General features: G+C 42.1%; 1 protein-coding gene and 1 long non-coding RNA gene across 2 annotated transcripts in view; one reads left to right on the top strand and one right to left on the bottom strand.

The window, feature by feature from the left end:
* The first annotated feature begins 5,792 nt into the window (after nt 1–5,792).
* LOC138976561 (E3 ubiquitin-protein ligase TRIM33-like) overlaps nt 5,793–17,238 on the top strand; it is a 123,093-nt gene continuing 111,647 nt past the window's right edge. The window contains exons 1-2 of the mRNA XM_070349406.1: nt 5,793–6,450; nt 7,717–8,856. Coding sequence (XP_070205507.1) covers nt 7,744–8,856 — 1,113 coding nt within the window. The 5' untranslated portion in view covers nt 5,793–6,450; nt 7,717–7,743. The remainder of the gene's footprint in view (nt 6,451–7,716; nt 8,857–17,238) is intronic.
* On the bottom strand, nt 15,639–16,064 carry LOC138976569 (uncharacterized). The gene is made up of 2 exons (XR_011459076.1): nt 15,907–16,064; nt 15,639–15,756 (listed from the first exon to the last, which is right to left on the bottom strand). It is a non-coding gene; the product is annotated as an uncharacterized lncRNA (long non-coding RNA).

The raw sequence follows: 17,238 nt of genomic DNA, 5'->3' as shown, positions 1-17,238 counted from the left end.
TATTTGTTGTGGTACTGGAATTTTGACTGAAAACAAAACATTCTTCGATGTGCCAGTACACGGTGACGTCATGATGTGGCAGGCTTGGCAGTCAGCGGTGTTGAACATTCCTAACGGACTGCTAATGTCAGTGAACTGCTTTCTCCTTGTGCTGTGGTGCATACGACAAAACTGTGAATTGCCTACCCCCAAAACCATTATCGCATTGCTTCTGCAGTTAGCCGGCGATGTGGAGTCCAACCCTGGACCACCCCCCACGATGGAAAACGGCAACGACAGCCAAAACAAAAAAAAACACAGTGAGTAACGAAGACATTTTGTCGGACATCCGCGCAATGATCAGAGAACAGTCAGTGATGAGACAGACCATGGAAGATCGATTCATGTCGATAGAAGAAAAGCTGTCGGGTAGACTACGTGAGATTGAAGATACAATGGAAAAAACAAACAGTGAGGTAGTTAAGCTGTGTGAAACGGTTGAGCAACTGTCAGAAGAAAATAGTAGGCTGAGGGAAGAAATTAGCAGTCAGACCGAGAAGATGGATAAACAGGACGAAAAACTAGACTATATGGAAAATCAAAGTCGCCGACAGAATCTCATGTTCTTCAATATCCCCAAAGAAAAACAAAACGAGACATGGGAGGATTGTGAAAGGCTGGTACAAAAAGTGATTAAGGACTTTCTTCAGATCGACAGAGAAGTGTTGATTGATAGGGCGCATAGAGTAGGTAGACAGATTGTCGCACGCTTTCAAAATTTCAAAGATAAAGATCAGGTGCTGAAAAGTGCATACAAGCTGAAAGAACAGAATACCAAAATTGGAATATCGGAGGACTATTCAAAATCAGTGAGAAACAAGAGGAAAGTGTTGGTAGGCCTGATGAACGAATATAGGGCAAAAGATCAAAAGGCGAAGCTCGTGTTTGACAAGTTGTACACACCCGATGGTGTGTTTATTGTTGCTGACCCTGACACCCGAGAGATCAAGAAAATAGGTCAATCACGAGGGAAAGGTGAGGGTAAGCCTCCCTCGAGAAGCAACAACGGCGAAACAAACAACACGATGGCAGACTACGTGACACAGCAAGACGGGCTCAGCCAATCAGCGAGCCGCTCGGTTGAGCGACATGGGGGCGTTGACTCTGTCACACCACTGAGAGCTTCGCCACTGAGAACCTCGCCACTGACACAGCAGAGCACGCGACCGATGACAAGGCTGTTCGTCTCTCAACATGACCCCCACCAACCACGACAACAACATGCAGAAGATGGCCAGGGCAACGACGTCAACAGCAGCATGTTCTCGCTGCGTGGGTTCGGGCGAGGAACCACACCACCGAACAGGGAACGACAGGAGACTGACGCACACCACCAGGGGCCGCCAAACAGACGACCGGCCAGAGGACGGGCTAGCCCTCTTCGCGGTGGGCAACACAGCAGAGGTGGCAGATAGGGAAGTGGCCGGCCGAATGATGTCGACGACGTCGCCACGACGACAACACCAGCAGCAGTCGAGCTACGAATGATAACCTGGAACGTGGGGGGACTGTGTGCTCGCCTCGGGGAACCAGGGTTTATAAGTTACGTATGCAATTTTGACATTATTTGTTTAGTGGAAACATTTGTGGACACTATTTCTTTTCTAAATGATGTTTTCACTGGATATAACTGTTTTTGTGCACCAGCACACCAGATAGGACTTGGTCGAAAGTCTGGTGGTGTAGTTGTACTCATAAAGAAACATTTGTCTGTACACTTTATGCACATTGATACTCAGCTGCCTAACATAGTATGCTGCAAATTTTCGAAGAAATTACTGAACACGTTATCTGATGTGGTAATTATCTTTACATACGTGCACCCACAGAACTCGAAGTGGTATCAACAAGCAGAGATTAATTGTGACATTATTACGGTGGATACTTGTGTATCAAATATGATACAGGAATATAAAGATGTGCACTTTATTGTATGCGGGGATTTGAACAGTAGGGTGGGTGATGCGAATCCATACTTATCAGATGTAGAACCGGATAGTCGCCCTTGGGAAAACAACACCATTGAAACCGGCCCTCAAAGACAGTCCGAGGATAAAACCCCGAACCAGTTTGGAAGTTATTTGTTAACCTTTTGTGAAATTTTCGACTTGGCGATTTTGAATTGTTTTTGTAACGGGGATAGAGAGGGTAAATTTACATACATTTCCCCTACTGGAAGCAGTGTAATTGATTATTTTCTGTGTTCTCATGAATTGTTACAGTTGAATCTCCACCTGACCGTTGGCCAAGAAATCTTGTCACAGCACTTACCGGTGGAACTCAACATATCGAGCAAGCCGGGGCCAGTGCAGACACCGGGGCAGGCGCGACAAAAGCAGACAACGAAAATCGTCTGGCAGGAAGACAAGAGAACCTTGCTGATGGAGGCAGCGGAATCTGACGAGGCTGTATCCCTACTTAACCAAGCGAGGACATCACTTAATTCTGCTAATTTGAATAATGCAATTGAAGCGTTTACCTGCTATTTGTCTCGCGTGTCCCAGTGTATGACAAGGGTCATTAGGCCATTTGATTCTTATAAAGACCCATCTTGGTTTGATAATGATTGTAGGTTGAAAAAAACTGGAGCAAGAGGAGCTTTGAGAGAGTATAGAAAAGCGAAAACGGATTTGAATAGGTTAGTATATTGTCATTATAGGAAAGAATATAAAGAATTACTGAAGGAAAAAAAGGAGTGCTTCAAAAAAAGACAAGTTAATGCTTTAGTCGATTCTTCTGGTGATGGTCTCCAATTCTGGAGTACTGTACGCACAATGTTGAGAAAATCCCAACCTAAAGCTAACATTAGTTTAGACCAATGGCAGGAACATTTTGAAACTCTGTTAAACGCGAATGATGAAAACCAAAGCGACCAAGAAGATATAATTATAAATGCAGAGCCGACAGACTATTGTCACATAACAGACAGACCTATTGTTTCTGAAGAAATTAAGGATGCTATAGGACACCTCAAACGAAACAAAGCTAGTGGTTGGGACGGAATACCTGCTGAAGTAATAAAGACTATTAATGTAATGCCTTTTTTACATGACTACCTCAATGCTCTTCTTGAAACGGGGTATTTCCCGGAATTCTGGTCCAAGTCCATCATTGTGCCTATTTTCAAAAAAGGGGACACAGACGATCCGGGAAATTATAGAGGTGTTTCTCTTGTTAGTGTTGTCAGTAAAATATTCACGCACATTTTGAACAAGCGGCTGACGCAGTGGATGGAAGAAACTGAACAAATTGTAGAAGAACAAGCAGGCTTTAGAGCCGGATACTCGACTGTTGATCACATTTTCTCACTTTACACTATAATCCAGAAAAGTTTAGCGCAAAATAAAAAGGTTTTTGTTGCTTTCATAGATTACCGTCGGGCATTCGATTCTATTAATAGAAACAAGCTATGGGCATGCTTATGCCGGAAAGGATTGTCTAGAAAAATGCTTAAAATTTTAAAGAGCATGTATGAAAATGTTCTCTGCTGCGTCAGAGCTGGTCAGGACTATACAGAGTTCTTTGGATCACCAATCGGTCTGAAACAAGGCTGTTTATTGTCACCGAAAATTTTTGCCCTATTTGTTAACGAGGTTGCTGAAGAATTAAAAAGAGACGGAAGACATGGCATCACTATATCTAACCTAATAGAAGAAATTTTTGCTTTACTATTTGCAGATGATTTAGCCCTTGTTTCACACACGGTTGTTGGCCTGCAGAACCAGTTAAATGTGCTTGCTAGGGCCTCCGGTAGACTGGGACTGTCAGTCAACCTTAGTAAGACTAAAGTGATGGTATTCCGCAAGGGAGGCTACCTAGCAGCGCGTGAGAAATGGTATTTAAACGGTGATCTACTAGAAGTGGTTAACTCTTACACTTACTTAGGCTTTACACTGACAACTAAACTTTCAATATGTACAGCAATGGAGCAAATCGCTGCACGAGCAAAGAAAAAAGTGATGGATATTTTACGGGCATTATGGAGAATAGAATGTAATGATATAAAAGTATTTTTGCGTTTGTTCGACCTCCAAGTTCAGCCTGCTCTTTTGTATGCGTCCGAAATATGGGGTGTAAAAGAAATTGCGGAAATTGAACGGGTCCAAATGTATGCATGCAAGAAACTCTTATCAGTGAGTCAGAAAACGCCTAATACCATGATATATGGTGAATTGGGCAGACACCCACTTTTTATTAATTCCCTTATGAAAGCAATTAAATACTGGCTAAAACTATTAGAAATGCCTTCCCATAGAATTCCAAGAGCAATTTACGATCATCTTAAACGTTTAGAGGAAAGAGGGATGAAGACTTGGGCTAGTGACATTAAAAACCATGTGTTTCGCCTGGGTTTTGGCTATTCTTGGATTGAGCAGCAGGTCGGTAATAAAACTGGCTTTTTGAAGATGCTTAAGCAGCGTTTGCTCGATTGCTATCAACAAGACTGGCATGCAAAGTTATTTGATAGTGAACGATTTGTGACCTATCGAAGCTTCAAAACTATTTTACAGTATGAACATTACTTATCAAGTTTGCATATTAGACGTTATAGAGACGTTCTGGTCCGATTTAGAGTTGGCATAAACGACTTATATTGCAACAGGCACAGATACAATGTAAATAGACGATTGGAATTATGTCCCTTGTGTGGTCTGGCGGAGGAGGATGAAATTCATTTCATCTTCGCCTGCCAAGCCTATTCAAATATAAGACAACAGTTTTCTTTAAACATTCTATTCAATAATTGTTTGAGAGCTAGAAATTTTGTTAACTTAATGAATATTCAAAATCAGGAAATGCTGGCATCATTTATTTTTGATTGTTTAAAACTTAGACAAGAGCTGATTGCAAATCCTGAACAATAGCAGAAAAGGCGACAACTTAACTACACTATTTAACCGGCTATGGCCGTCATTGTAATGTACATATTATATAATATCACAATTACTTTTTCTGATGGACTAGATAGTCCACCAGTATTACATTTATGTTTGTCCTTGACGTTGTTTTTGCCACGTTTTTCCCCCCATTGTAAGGGGCATGTTGCCTAAATGCAATAAACTCGTTAATCTCTCTCTCTCTCTCTCTCTCTTGTACACACACACATACACACACACACACACACACACACACACACACACACATACACACACACACACACGCAGTTGTCGCTTTTTATCATCACGCTTTCAAGTTTGATAAACAAAGTATACTGTATGGGGGAAAAAAGGCACTCTTGAAGTTTAATATCTACCGTCTGTTTACAGAATTAGGATTGAATCAGTTGTAAACATTTCATTGTGAATGAATGACAAGTTAACAAATACTGTCAAACCTGTATCAAAAAGTGCATGAAGTAAGGGAGAAAATCCAAGTTGAGCACGGTTGAACTCATTACAGAAGTGATAAATAGAGATCATTCAAACCATCTCTGGCTACTCACAACATTGTAGTTGCAGTCACAGTAAAGAGAGAAAGCTGGAACGATCAAACATAGACTGCTGAAATGACAGCATTCACAATTCACAACCGTTAAAACAGGATGAAAGGATTGAGGATTTAAAATTATTGTTGGTTATACATAGGTGGTTGAACTATAGAAGCGATGTTAAGGCAGTCTGCATCTCAGGCCGTGTACGTGATGACACTGCCAACTGTTGTTAGCTGTGAGATAAACGGCGAGCATCGTGCAGGGATTGATTTCCTCTATTTTTAAATCCAACCCACGTGCAAGTATGGTGCAGTTTGGGTGATTGCACTGGTATGGGAAAACCCGACAACAGTCAACATTCGTCTATTTATTTCTATCTGAATAGATTACATTTTTCAATTCAACACGTTAGAAAGATATAACAATCACAAAGCGTATTAAATATGGAAATGGCAAATTCACGACAAAAATAGCTAATAACGTCTACGCCTGATTCCTTACGAACTTCGTAGTCTAGTTTGTTCAAGATCGGAAACAAGTCCCGATGCAATCAGGTGCAGTCATCGTTGTCTGTCTAAATGTTTTGTAATTTTCGATTATGTGAATGTATGGCTTTTGGTTGAAAACGGATTCTGTGAGTGAATCTTGTTAAAACTTAAAACGCACTTCGGAGGTTCTGCACTGACTTCAACACTTCATGTGTAACTGAATCGGGTCACAGTGTTCCCAAAGGTTCGCCCGCACTGTAACGGAAAGATAAACTTTGACCCACATCACGTGATCACAGCATATTTTACGTCACACTCTTCAGTGCAATGGCTGCCGCTGTGCGAAGTTAGAACCAGTTTGTCGCATTCGTGTCTTTTAGAGTACATCATTCTTCCCAATTATCGCTTCTGGATCACTACCATAGATGTATCAACTCCGTTGTCGACTATTCCTTTCTATAACTGCGCTCTGAGGCTGAGACAAGTTGCCAGGTAGGCTATGTCACTATTGATTTAACGTTTAAGGAATTTCCGGGTTTACCCTACTTTTGGTTCGCAAGTTTCTGTTCTCTCTAGACAACACATATGTGTGAGTGTGAGTGTGAGTGTGTGTGTGTGTGTGTGTGTGTGTGTGTGTGTGTGTGTGTGTATGTGTGTGTGTCATGTGTGTGTGTTTGGATCGGTGTGTGTGTTTGGATCGGTGTGTGTGTGTGTGTGTGTGTGTGTGTGTGTGTGTAGGCTAGCGGTGTGATTTAGAGTTGTCATTCACTGGGTGAGGGCTGCGGGTTCAAGAAAAAGCTTGCACAAGTCGTATGCGTATGCCACAACCGTCGTTAAAATGTTGTGTATAATCTTATCCATTCTTATAATTTTTATCTTATCGCTAGTGACCAGTACATAAATACTGTCTGTCGATACGTAGAAAATGTAATGCTGACAAAACGAAGGAACGTTAGATTACAACATTAGGCCAGTACTATTTTCACAAGATCGTAGCGGGATTGTAGCCTGTTTGTCGATCATGTAGGCCAGTACTATTTTCACAAGATCGTAGCGGGATTGTAGCCTGTTTGTCGATCATGTAGGCCAGTACTATTTTCACAAGATCGTAGCGGGATTGTAGCCTGTTTGTCGATCATGTAGGCCAGTACTATTTTCACAAGATCGTAGCGGGATTGTAGACTGTATCAAAACACCGACCGATCATAGTATTCTACTCCTCTTTATCCTTACCGAACTATCACTATACCAGTAAATATATTAATACTACAGTAAGAATAAAGGGTCGATCGACCAGCTCTTTAATACAAGCCCCCACCCCACCGCACAACCCCCAAGAAAAAAAACAATGAAGGTACGTAATAAGGGGGTGGGGCGGAGTAAGGATTAAGTCAACATATTACTCCATGCCGTATCATGCCGCGCCTGTGTGTCACAACTCGTATGAGGCATATCTCGGAGCATCATGAACTGTCACTGCCCAGTTTACAGGGCGTGTAGGGTAGCAACCAGGGATCGTGTTTGATTCCGTACACTACAAGCGAGCGCAATGTCCGAATTAGGAGAGTAAATTGATTCCATCCATTTAATACTGCCCCCCCCCCCCCCCTTTATTTAAAGACCCTGCTTCTCAGCTTTATTGTTCAAAACATCTCTAATTTCACCGTAACTAATTTTCAAACTCCCTCTTTTTAAAGACCTGATTCTCTCAGATCTTTGTTGGCGATCTTCAAAATAGGACCTCTGTTGCAATTTCAGATAACATATAAAGCGGTCCACTGAACCATGGCGACAGCTGCCCCGCCGGTGCCAGAACCCGATGACATGGACTGCAGCGTGTGTCACGAGCAGTACGTGCAGCCCAAGCTGCTGCCCTGCGGACACCTGCTGTGTCACCACTGTCTGCTGTCCTGGCTGCAGTCTCAAGACCAGGCCCTGTGTCCGCTGTGCCGCTGCGCCATCGTGGACCCCGAGGAGCGAGGCCAGAAGAGCGTGCAGGACGTCGCGGACGGTTTCCCAACAGACCTGGCCATGGCGGACCTGGTGGAGGCTCACCGTCTGCTCAAACAGTCGCATAGCTGCATTTGCGAGGATGCCGCGGCCACGTGTCTGTGTCTGACGTGCGGGGACCTGTTCTGCGAGTCGTGCCGGAAAATACACCTGAAGATGAAAGTGACCAGGAACCACACGGTGGAGGACCTGACCTCCCTGACGGCGGACAAAGTGGCGGGAAGCCAGCACGCCGCCTGCGCCGTCCACGCGGACAAGACCACGGAGCTGTTCTGTCCGACACACGGCGAGAGCATCTGCCACCTGTGCGCCACGTCCCGCCACCGCTGCTGCCCGGAGGTCAAGGACATGGAGGAGAAGGTCAAGGATGCGCGTGCCGTGCTGGCGAAGCTGGCGGTCACGCTGACCGAAGGGGAGGCTAGGCTGGACAAAGCCATCCAACAGCTGGACGCCCACCTGACGGAGACGGAGAAGCAGACCAAGAAGGCCGTTGCCGAGATCGAAGCCGTGTGTGCGCGCCTGGAAAAGTCGGTCCAGGACTGTCGTCATCGCCTGAACGAGCTGGCCCACAGCGCGTGCTCTGACGTCAAGGAGGCGGTGACGGAGACCAAGACGTGTCTGCTACAGCGACGCGGGAAGCTGACGTCACACAAACACGTGGTACAGCGCGTGCAGGAAGCCAAGAATCGCGACACTGTCAGCACCATGACGCCCGTGATGCAGACACGTGTTGGAAACCTCGACTGCAGCGCCACCTTGCCCTCAGGCGCCAAGGTCGTATCCAAGGTGACCGTCGTGATTGACGCAGAGGCCGTGACCCGTATTGAGAAAGAGCTGTCAGGACTAGGTCAGGCCAAAGTGATGTCTGCTGATTTGGATATTGGACTTGTAAGTATCTTTTTCCCCATATCTGATTTTCTTAATGATCGCGCATTCTTTTTTGTGATGTTCCTTCTTTTTTTAACCGATTAACCAAGTTAATAGTAAATAGTAAACAATAAAATATGAGGAAAATAACTGATGTCTAGCCCTGAAAAATAAAGCGGTATCTCCGTGTTTAGTATGTGCATTTATGTAATTTTGGACACATAAATCAGATTTGTGAAATGAAAGTTTGATGGCCAACGCACGATTTTGTTACTTTGCCTGATATCGTTGAACAGGATGTGAAATTTCCCCTCAAATGAACATAGGCGCTGTGTCCGATACCTATGCCTGAGGGTTACAGGAAGTTTTGTTGCCACTTGGCAACCATCTGATTTTCACTCTTGAAATCATACGGTTGAAGTTTCTCAACTCCATTGAGAAATGTCGAATTTGCTCTTTTTCGCAAACAAACAAAAATTATTTTAAAAATAAACACCATGTTGGTACAGTGACACCTTATTGGGACTGTAGTAAAAGATTCAGTCTTAAAACGAAACAAAACATACTGAGATTTTAAAACAAAATATTGTGCGGCACTGTTTGCAGGATTGTTTACATACAATTAATAATAATGTCAAAATTAGATACATTCTAGACCAATCATTTGTATGTGCAATGTATAAATTAACTGTGTCAGAGTGAGTTACGTGAAATATGTTAAACATTTCTAGACAGTTCAGTTTGATGTGTACACTGACTGATTGCAGGTGCCAGTTTTATCTTTCCATGACAACCACGGTGAGAACATCGTGCTGAGCAACAACAAGCAGACGGCAGAGAGAAGAGGGTCTGACTGGGATGATGGTATCGTTGTCGCCTCTCAGCCTATGATGACGAACATGTTGTACGAGGTTAGTCATTGAGCTCAGTGTTCACTGTGACGCTATCAGTGTGTTTACAACAATAAACCCTTCTAAACAATATAACTCTTTCACGTTGCCTGTTACCCGCAAATGTCATTCAGTTAAACATCCTGTCCCCAGAGACGGTGCACCACTCATGAAGAATTTTGCTTTATACTTCAAATAGCAATTCAGAGAATACTGAGAATTCTAAAGAACAGGTTATTGTTGTTTTTGTGTACTGTATGAATGGTTTTAAATTGATTGTGAGTGTGGAGGGAGAGGGGGGGGCAGGGATCAAAGTGGCAGACGCCCATTAACCACATTGGGTGCAAATAGTTAATGGTCTAGTTGAAGTGATTGTACATGGTTAACTATGTACAGCAGAAAAATAAAACTTTTGATGGACATTAAAGCTGCACAAATCAACTTTCTGACACAAATCTGCACTTTGCACAGTATTTGTGATTATACGAGTACATAACAACTTTTACAAGAACGACTCTGTCATGCGCTGTGCTGTGATAAAGCACAGAACCAGAGACAATTGCCAGTCGATTTGTTTCTTTCATTTTTTGCCAAGCATGAGGGCATCCTTCCATTTGAACACAAATAAACAATCAACAGCGTTACCTCGCTATATGCTTAAAGGCAGTTATTTTCTACATTCATTTAGCATGTTGACACTCATGTCAGTTACGTAAATAATTTAACAAAAACATTTCCCTATTATGTGTGAGCGTACATGTGTGTGTGTGTATGTGTGTTTGTGTGTGTGTGTGTGTGTGTGTGCGTGCGTGTGCGTGTGCGTGTGTGTGTGTGTGTGCGTGTGTGCGCGTTTGTGTGTGTATATGTGTGCGAGTGTACCTGTGTGTGGGGTGTGCATGTGTTCCTGTGGTTCTCTGTGTTGGTTTAATTTGTCTATGCGTACGCCGCATGTGCCCGTATGTGATGATTGTATGCAATATGTCTAGGTCATATTGGACAGAAGAGACGCTTATTTTGGTACGATGTTGACTGGAGCAACAACCACTCCCCCAGAAGCTCTGACACTGCCATATGAAGCTGAAGGATGGCCATCTGCCGTAGTCATCAATAACAATTTTGTGGACGTGAATGGCGGACAGTGGGTAAGTCTGAAAAGACTGTGATCAAAGGATGGGGACAGTGAAAAGTGTGTATTTACAGATTCGGGTGTGTGTGTGTGTGTGTGTGGGGGTGTGTGTGTGTGTGTGTGTGTGTGTGTGTGTGTGTGTGTGTGTGAGTGAGTGAGTGTGTGTGTGTGTGAGTGTGAGTGTGTGCGTGCGTGCGTGCGTGCGTCCATGCATGTGTGTGTGTGTGTGCGTGCGTGTGTGTGTGTACGTGCGTGCGTGCGTGCGCGCATATGTATCTGTATGTGGTGGTGGTTTTTGAGAAGAAAACGTCATGATCAGTTTTATGAAATCTTTGATCGAAATGTTGCTACTGTAAAGTAGGCTACCCTTGATTTGTTTGTTTACATCCGACTGGGTAAAAGGCCGTCACTATCAAAAGCTGGACAACCCACTGTCGGCCAGTTGGTAAGCTACAATGTTTTATATCTGGTTCTGGAAATCAGATTAGTTCATAAATGTTCATGTGCGAGGAAGTTACAATCTTCACAGCAATGCGTGTGTTCCAACCTCAACAAGGAATCTATCTCAATTCGTCAAGGTAAAACGACTGTCAATAAGTTATTCACTGAGTCTGTCCGACCTGTCTTGGGGTTGACGCTTTTACTGTAAAACTGAAAATGCTTTCAAAAACTCAAAATGTTTCAAGTCAGTCCATTTTCTCTATTAACTGGATTTTGTCAGCTATATGATCGTGCATTCTTCTAGTTGCCGGACATTAGGACTCAGCTATATGATCGTGCATTATTCTAGTTGCCGGACATTAGGACTCAGCTATATCATCGTGCATTCTTCTAGTTGCCGGACATTATAACTCAGCTATATGATCGTGCATTCTTCTAGTTGCCGGACATTATAACTCAGCTGAAGGCTCACAGACATCCTTTGTGTGGCGTCTCTCGGGCTCAAATCGTCCCTAAAGAGTTGCCTGGTTCAAAATCAGAAACAGAAATAGAGACTGTCTCAACTGCAAATGGACTGGAGAACAAAACCACATTCTGCACTACTGCCTTTGGTTTTACCACGAAGAAGTCCCGAAAGAGGAACATATAACTTAATCAACAACAAAAGTTCACAGACAACTCTTATATCGAAAACAGATAGAGTTACATTGGTGTGTGTCTTTTCAGCTGGACACCAACATTGGACGCAAACTGAGAGACTTACCCGAGAAAAGCCGGATGGGAGTGATGCTTGACAAGAAACGATCTCTTCATCTCTACATCAACGGTGACGACCAGGGTGAAGCCGCCTCTAGCCTGCCCGACCCCTGCTTTGCTTTCTTTGACGTGCTTGGTCCTTACAGACAGGTGGGTTTGTCAATGGAATGATTACATATCCTCTTTTTATTCAGCACAATATCATTCAAATAATGGCAGTAATTTTTCACACATACATCGATGGAATATGGATGTTAAACACCTAACATAAAACGTAACATTCTGAGGAAAAGTCTTCCGAAAGCTCGAAATATCTTCCGCCAATGCTCACACGTGTCCAAGCACCATGTTTATCACCCCCGACCTTCGGACTAATTGTTTGACAGTGTGATAGTCAACCATCCTCCTTCCATGTAGCCTGTCGATCGTTCTGATAGTGGCAGTGACACGTCAGGTATATTTATGGCATCATTGTGACTTCTACACCGAACATAAAACGTGATACTCTGAGGAAAAGTCTCTGGAAGACCTACAATTCCTTTCATAAATTAATGCTCACAAATGTGTGAGCACCGTGTTTATCATCCCGGACTTTCTGAATGATTGTTTTTCTGCATCAAGACACTAGCTGTTCACACAGTGCAATCCTACGCTGACTGAGTTTTAAAACATTATTACCATGCACACACAGTCCTGTTGAAAACAAAAGTTTGTAAAACTGAGATTATGAACTCGAAGTAAGTGTGAAGATTGCGTAATATTTCTCCGTAATTGTTCTCATAAAACTTGCACCTCAGTTTTTAGGTCATGATCTTTTCATTGCATTTGTTTTAGATTACTGCTTTACCTGTTCGACGCATGCCGTGAAGACACCAGACCAAACAAAGAGACTGTTTCCATGGCAATGACTTTTTCTGGCGTTTACCATTGAATTCATTGATGTTGATGTGATTGTTGTTTTGTTGTTGTTGCGGGAGTGTTTTGTGTACAACAGAATAGTGTACGTGAAATGTATCAAAATGCCTGGCCTTTTCTTGATGGCTGTTTCTGAAAATGCCTTTGACACAACTTGCTTGACTGTTAAAGACAAATACTTAAACCTTTGCTAGCTTGAAATATTTGCCCAAAGATGGATTACAAAATGTGTAAAATATTATGAAATAAATAGATGTTGATTAAAAAAGGGGATTTTATTGTTCACTCAAGTAAGGTAAAGGAATGAGACAAGACGAGTTCCTTCTTTCCATCTCTAGGATTCTTTGTGTCGAAATGTTGTCATTTTCGGCACATCAAAATGCAAAGATGTCAGTGTAATATTTGTGAACAAAGGAGTGTTCCTCTCACAGTTTTCACAGTTGACCTTTTTGTATTGAGAGTAAATAATGTGTTTGTGTACTTATTGACACTCGTCAGTTACTCGGTTTATAGTTTGAATTATGAAATTGCAGATTACTGTGTGCACAGATTCCACACACATTCTCATGTGAATTTAAGCCAGAGTCTGGTTGAAATTGTAATCCTACAAATGTGTAAGTTTGTTGCGTAATTTGTGTAGTATATATCAAAGAACCAAAGGGAAGTAATCGCTCCGTCGCGATATAACCTCGAATGGTTGAAAACGACGTTAAACACCAAATAAAGAAAGAAAGAAAGTAATCGCTCTTTATGCATACGACATGTGTAATGGAGTAAGTGAGAGTTGTACGGAACCCTTCTCCTGGTACCTGAGAGAATAACAAGCATTGAAATGAACAAGCGACTTTCATCCTCAAACATACATTATAATTATATTGGGTAGTATAGTTGTATCGTATCGTCAAAATAATATGATGAATGAGGAATGCGTCACACTTTTTGTGAAGGAAGTATATTACATATTGTGCCACTCACAATATCCAAAAAACATATTAATAGATGAATTAATCCGATCCTGACGGGAAATATGTAATATAATTGTGTGGGTATTTTGTTCATTGGTGCCGACGGGATACCAATCACGTGACAAACTTGCGAACGTTTTAATATCAAGAGAGAACATATTCTGTTTTGGCTGATGTGTTTGGGCAATATGATCTGTATAGAAAAGGGATGTTCTAACCTTTGATCAATTCGTTTCAGAACAAATGCATTGTTATGGAAAGATATGCACAGCCGTTAAGAATGTGTGTGTGTGTGTGTGTGTGTGTGTGTGTGTGTGTGTGTGTGTGTGTGTGTGTGTGTGTGTGTGTGTGTGTGATTAGATTTCATTGAACACATTGTTTTTTAATTATTTGTGGAGTAAAAGGATACTAAGATTGTGATGAATTTACATGTCTCTGTCTGTATAAATTGTATGTACACTTTTTACTTTATCAAGCCTTAGTTTATGAGTGAGATAATATCAGCAAGAAATTATTAAAATGGGTAAATCATGAATTGTGTCATTGGTCACAATTTAAGTTATAGATTTTAGATGTAATATTTTTGCTTAAACAAGCCTTCGTTGAATCAGTTACATGATATCGGCAAGGAATGATTCAATTGATTGATGTAATTGGTCGCAGTTTTTGTAATAATAATGTGGAAACAATCCTTTCTACAGGGTGACACGAAAAAAACAGATCCCACCAAAAGTTTAATATTTTCTGAAATAATCAGCCGATTCTTTTATTTTTTCAGGTGAGCCAAGCTGAAATGATGTTCTAACAGCCCACCAAGTTTGAGCTTCAAGATGTCATGGACAACGGAGCATAAGACATTTATAGTCGAGGCCTATTTTCGGTCGAATTCTATCCACGCTGCTCAACTGGAATTCAAAAGACAGTTTGGACGTAGAGACTTTCCTGTTAAATCAGTTATCTATGGATGGAGGGATAAGTTCAGAGACCATGGGACTGTCAATAACCTCAATAGTAAAAACCCTAACAGGGGATCCCACTCTGGTCGACCTAAATCAGCAAGGACACCGAGGAATATTGATTCAGTCAGAGAGTCTGTTGTGCGCAGCCCGAGCAAATCTGTTCGCCGGCGAAAATAGGCCTCGACTATAAATGTCTTATGCTCCGTTGTCCATGACATCTTGAAGCTCAAACTTGGTGGGCTGTTAGAACATCATTTCAGCTTGGCTCACCTGAAAAAATAAAAGAATCGGCTGATTATTTCAGAAAATATTAAACTTTTGGTGGGATCTGTTTTTTTCGTGTCACCCTGTATTTCATTTGAGATTTTGCGTCAGATTAAAACGTGTGGGAAATGGGGTCACAAGCTCTAGAATATTGTAATGCTGACCAACATGTTTAAAACATAGAAACAATACCCACATAATGGTTTCTACAACAACTCTTTTGTTGAACGTCTCTACATAACTACAGCCTATTGACATCACTATGCTTGCTAGTTCTCTATAAAACCACAGGACTGCCGATGTAAATTATTCTGCTCCTAATCTAAGATCTAGCCAGGTTTTTGACATGTAGTAAGAACATTTCTACATGTGAACGTATTCCACACCTCCATAGCTTTGGGGTGTTCTGTGCCAACTGGGGTTTGCTTGTTTTTGTATGTGTGCTTTATTTTTTTTATTTTTTTTATGTCTTGTCTTTTTAACTAACACTAGTTTCCATCTGCAAAATGAACTATTTCGGAAACTCTAACTGCACAGTAACAAGTCAAGACGTTGATTGTTGGTATGTGTCCAAGTGGAGGGCATGGTCTAGCCAAAGTTAAAACCTGGACCGGTGTGAGATAGCGAGCAGACTGTTTTCACGCCATGTAAACACCTGGACCGGTGTGAGATAGCAAGCAGACTGTTTTCACGCCATGTAAACACCTGGACCGGTGTGAGATAGCAAGCAGACTGTTTTCACGCCATGTAAACACCTGGACCGGTGTGAGATAGCAAGCAGACTGTTTACACGGGAAGGATTGTGTTTTCAACTCACGGTCTTTTTTCTTGACCCTCTGCACGGTGAGGGCTGGACGTACAACGGCATGTAAACTTGCTTATAATTAAACTTCGTTAATAAAGATTTTGTCTTGTCTGGTGCTGTTGTGTTTTATTCTCTCTCTCTCTCTCTCTCTCTCTCTCTCTCTCTCTCTCTCTCTCTCTCTCTCTCTCTCTCTCTCTCTCTCTCTCTCTCCCTCTCCGGCTGTCTGTCTCTCTCTTTCTCTCTCTCTTTCTCTCTCTCTCTCTCTCTCTCTCTCTCTCTCTCTCTCTCTCTCTCTCTCTCTCTCACACACACACACACACACACACACACACGCAGTTGTCGCTTTTCATCACCACGCTTTCAAGTTTGATAAACAAAGTATACTGTATGGGAAAGAAAGGCACTCTTGAAGTTTAATATCTAGCATCTGTTTTCAGAATTAGGATTGAATCAGTTGAAAACATTTCATTGTAAATGAATGATAAGAAGGCAAATACTGCCAAACCTGTATCAAACAAATCCAAGTTGAGCATGGTTGCAGTCACAGTAAAGAGAGAAAGCTGGAACGATCAAACATAGACTGCTGAAATGGCAGTATTCACAATTCACAACCGTTAAAACAGGATGAAAGGATTGAGGATTTAAAATTATTGTTGGTTATACATAGGTGGTTGAACTACAGAAGCGATGTTAAGGCAGTCTGCATCTCAGGCCGTGTACGTGATGACACTGCCAACTGTTGTTAGCTGTGAGATAAACGGCGAGCATCGTGCAGGGATTGATTTCCTCTATTTCTAAATCCAACTCACGTGCAAGAATGGTAAAGTTATAGAGACTGCACTGGTATGGGAAAACCCGACAACAGTCAACATTCGTCTATTTATTTCTATCTGAATAGATTACATTTTTCAATTCAACACATTTGAAAGATATTACAATGACTAAGTGCATTAAATATGGCAATGGCAAATCCACGACAAAAAAGCTACTAATCATTCATTACGAACTTCGTAGTAAGTCTAATATTTTCAAAATCGGAAACAAGTCCCGATGCAATCAGGTGCAGTCATCGTTGTCTGTCGAAATGTTTTGTAATGTTTTGATTATGTAAATTTATGACTTTTGGTTGAAAACGGACTCTGAGTGAATCTTGTCAAAACTTGAAACACACTTCGGGGGTTCTGCACTGACTTAGTTCATGCGCAAATCGGGTCACAGTGTTCCCAAAGGTTCGCCCGCACTGTACCGGAAAGATAAACTTTGACCCACATCACGTGATCAC

The sequence above is a fragment of the Littorina saxatilis genome, linkage group LG9 (assembly GCF_037325665.1).
Source record: "Littorina saxatilis isolate snail1 linkage group LG9, US_GU_Lsax_2.0, whole genome shotgun sequence".
Classification (NCBI taxonomy): Eukaryota; Metazoa; Mollusca; class Gastropoda; order Littorinimorpha; family Littorinidae; genus Littorina; species Littorina saxatilis.
This window is presented reverse-complemented; position numbering and strand designations above follow the sequence as displayed.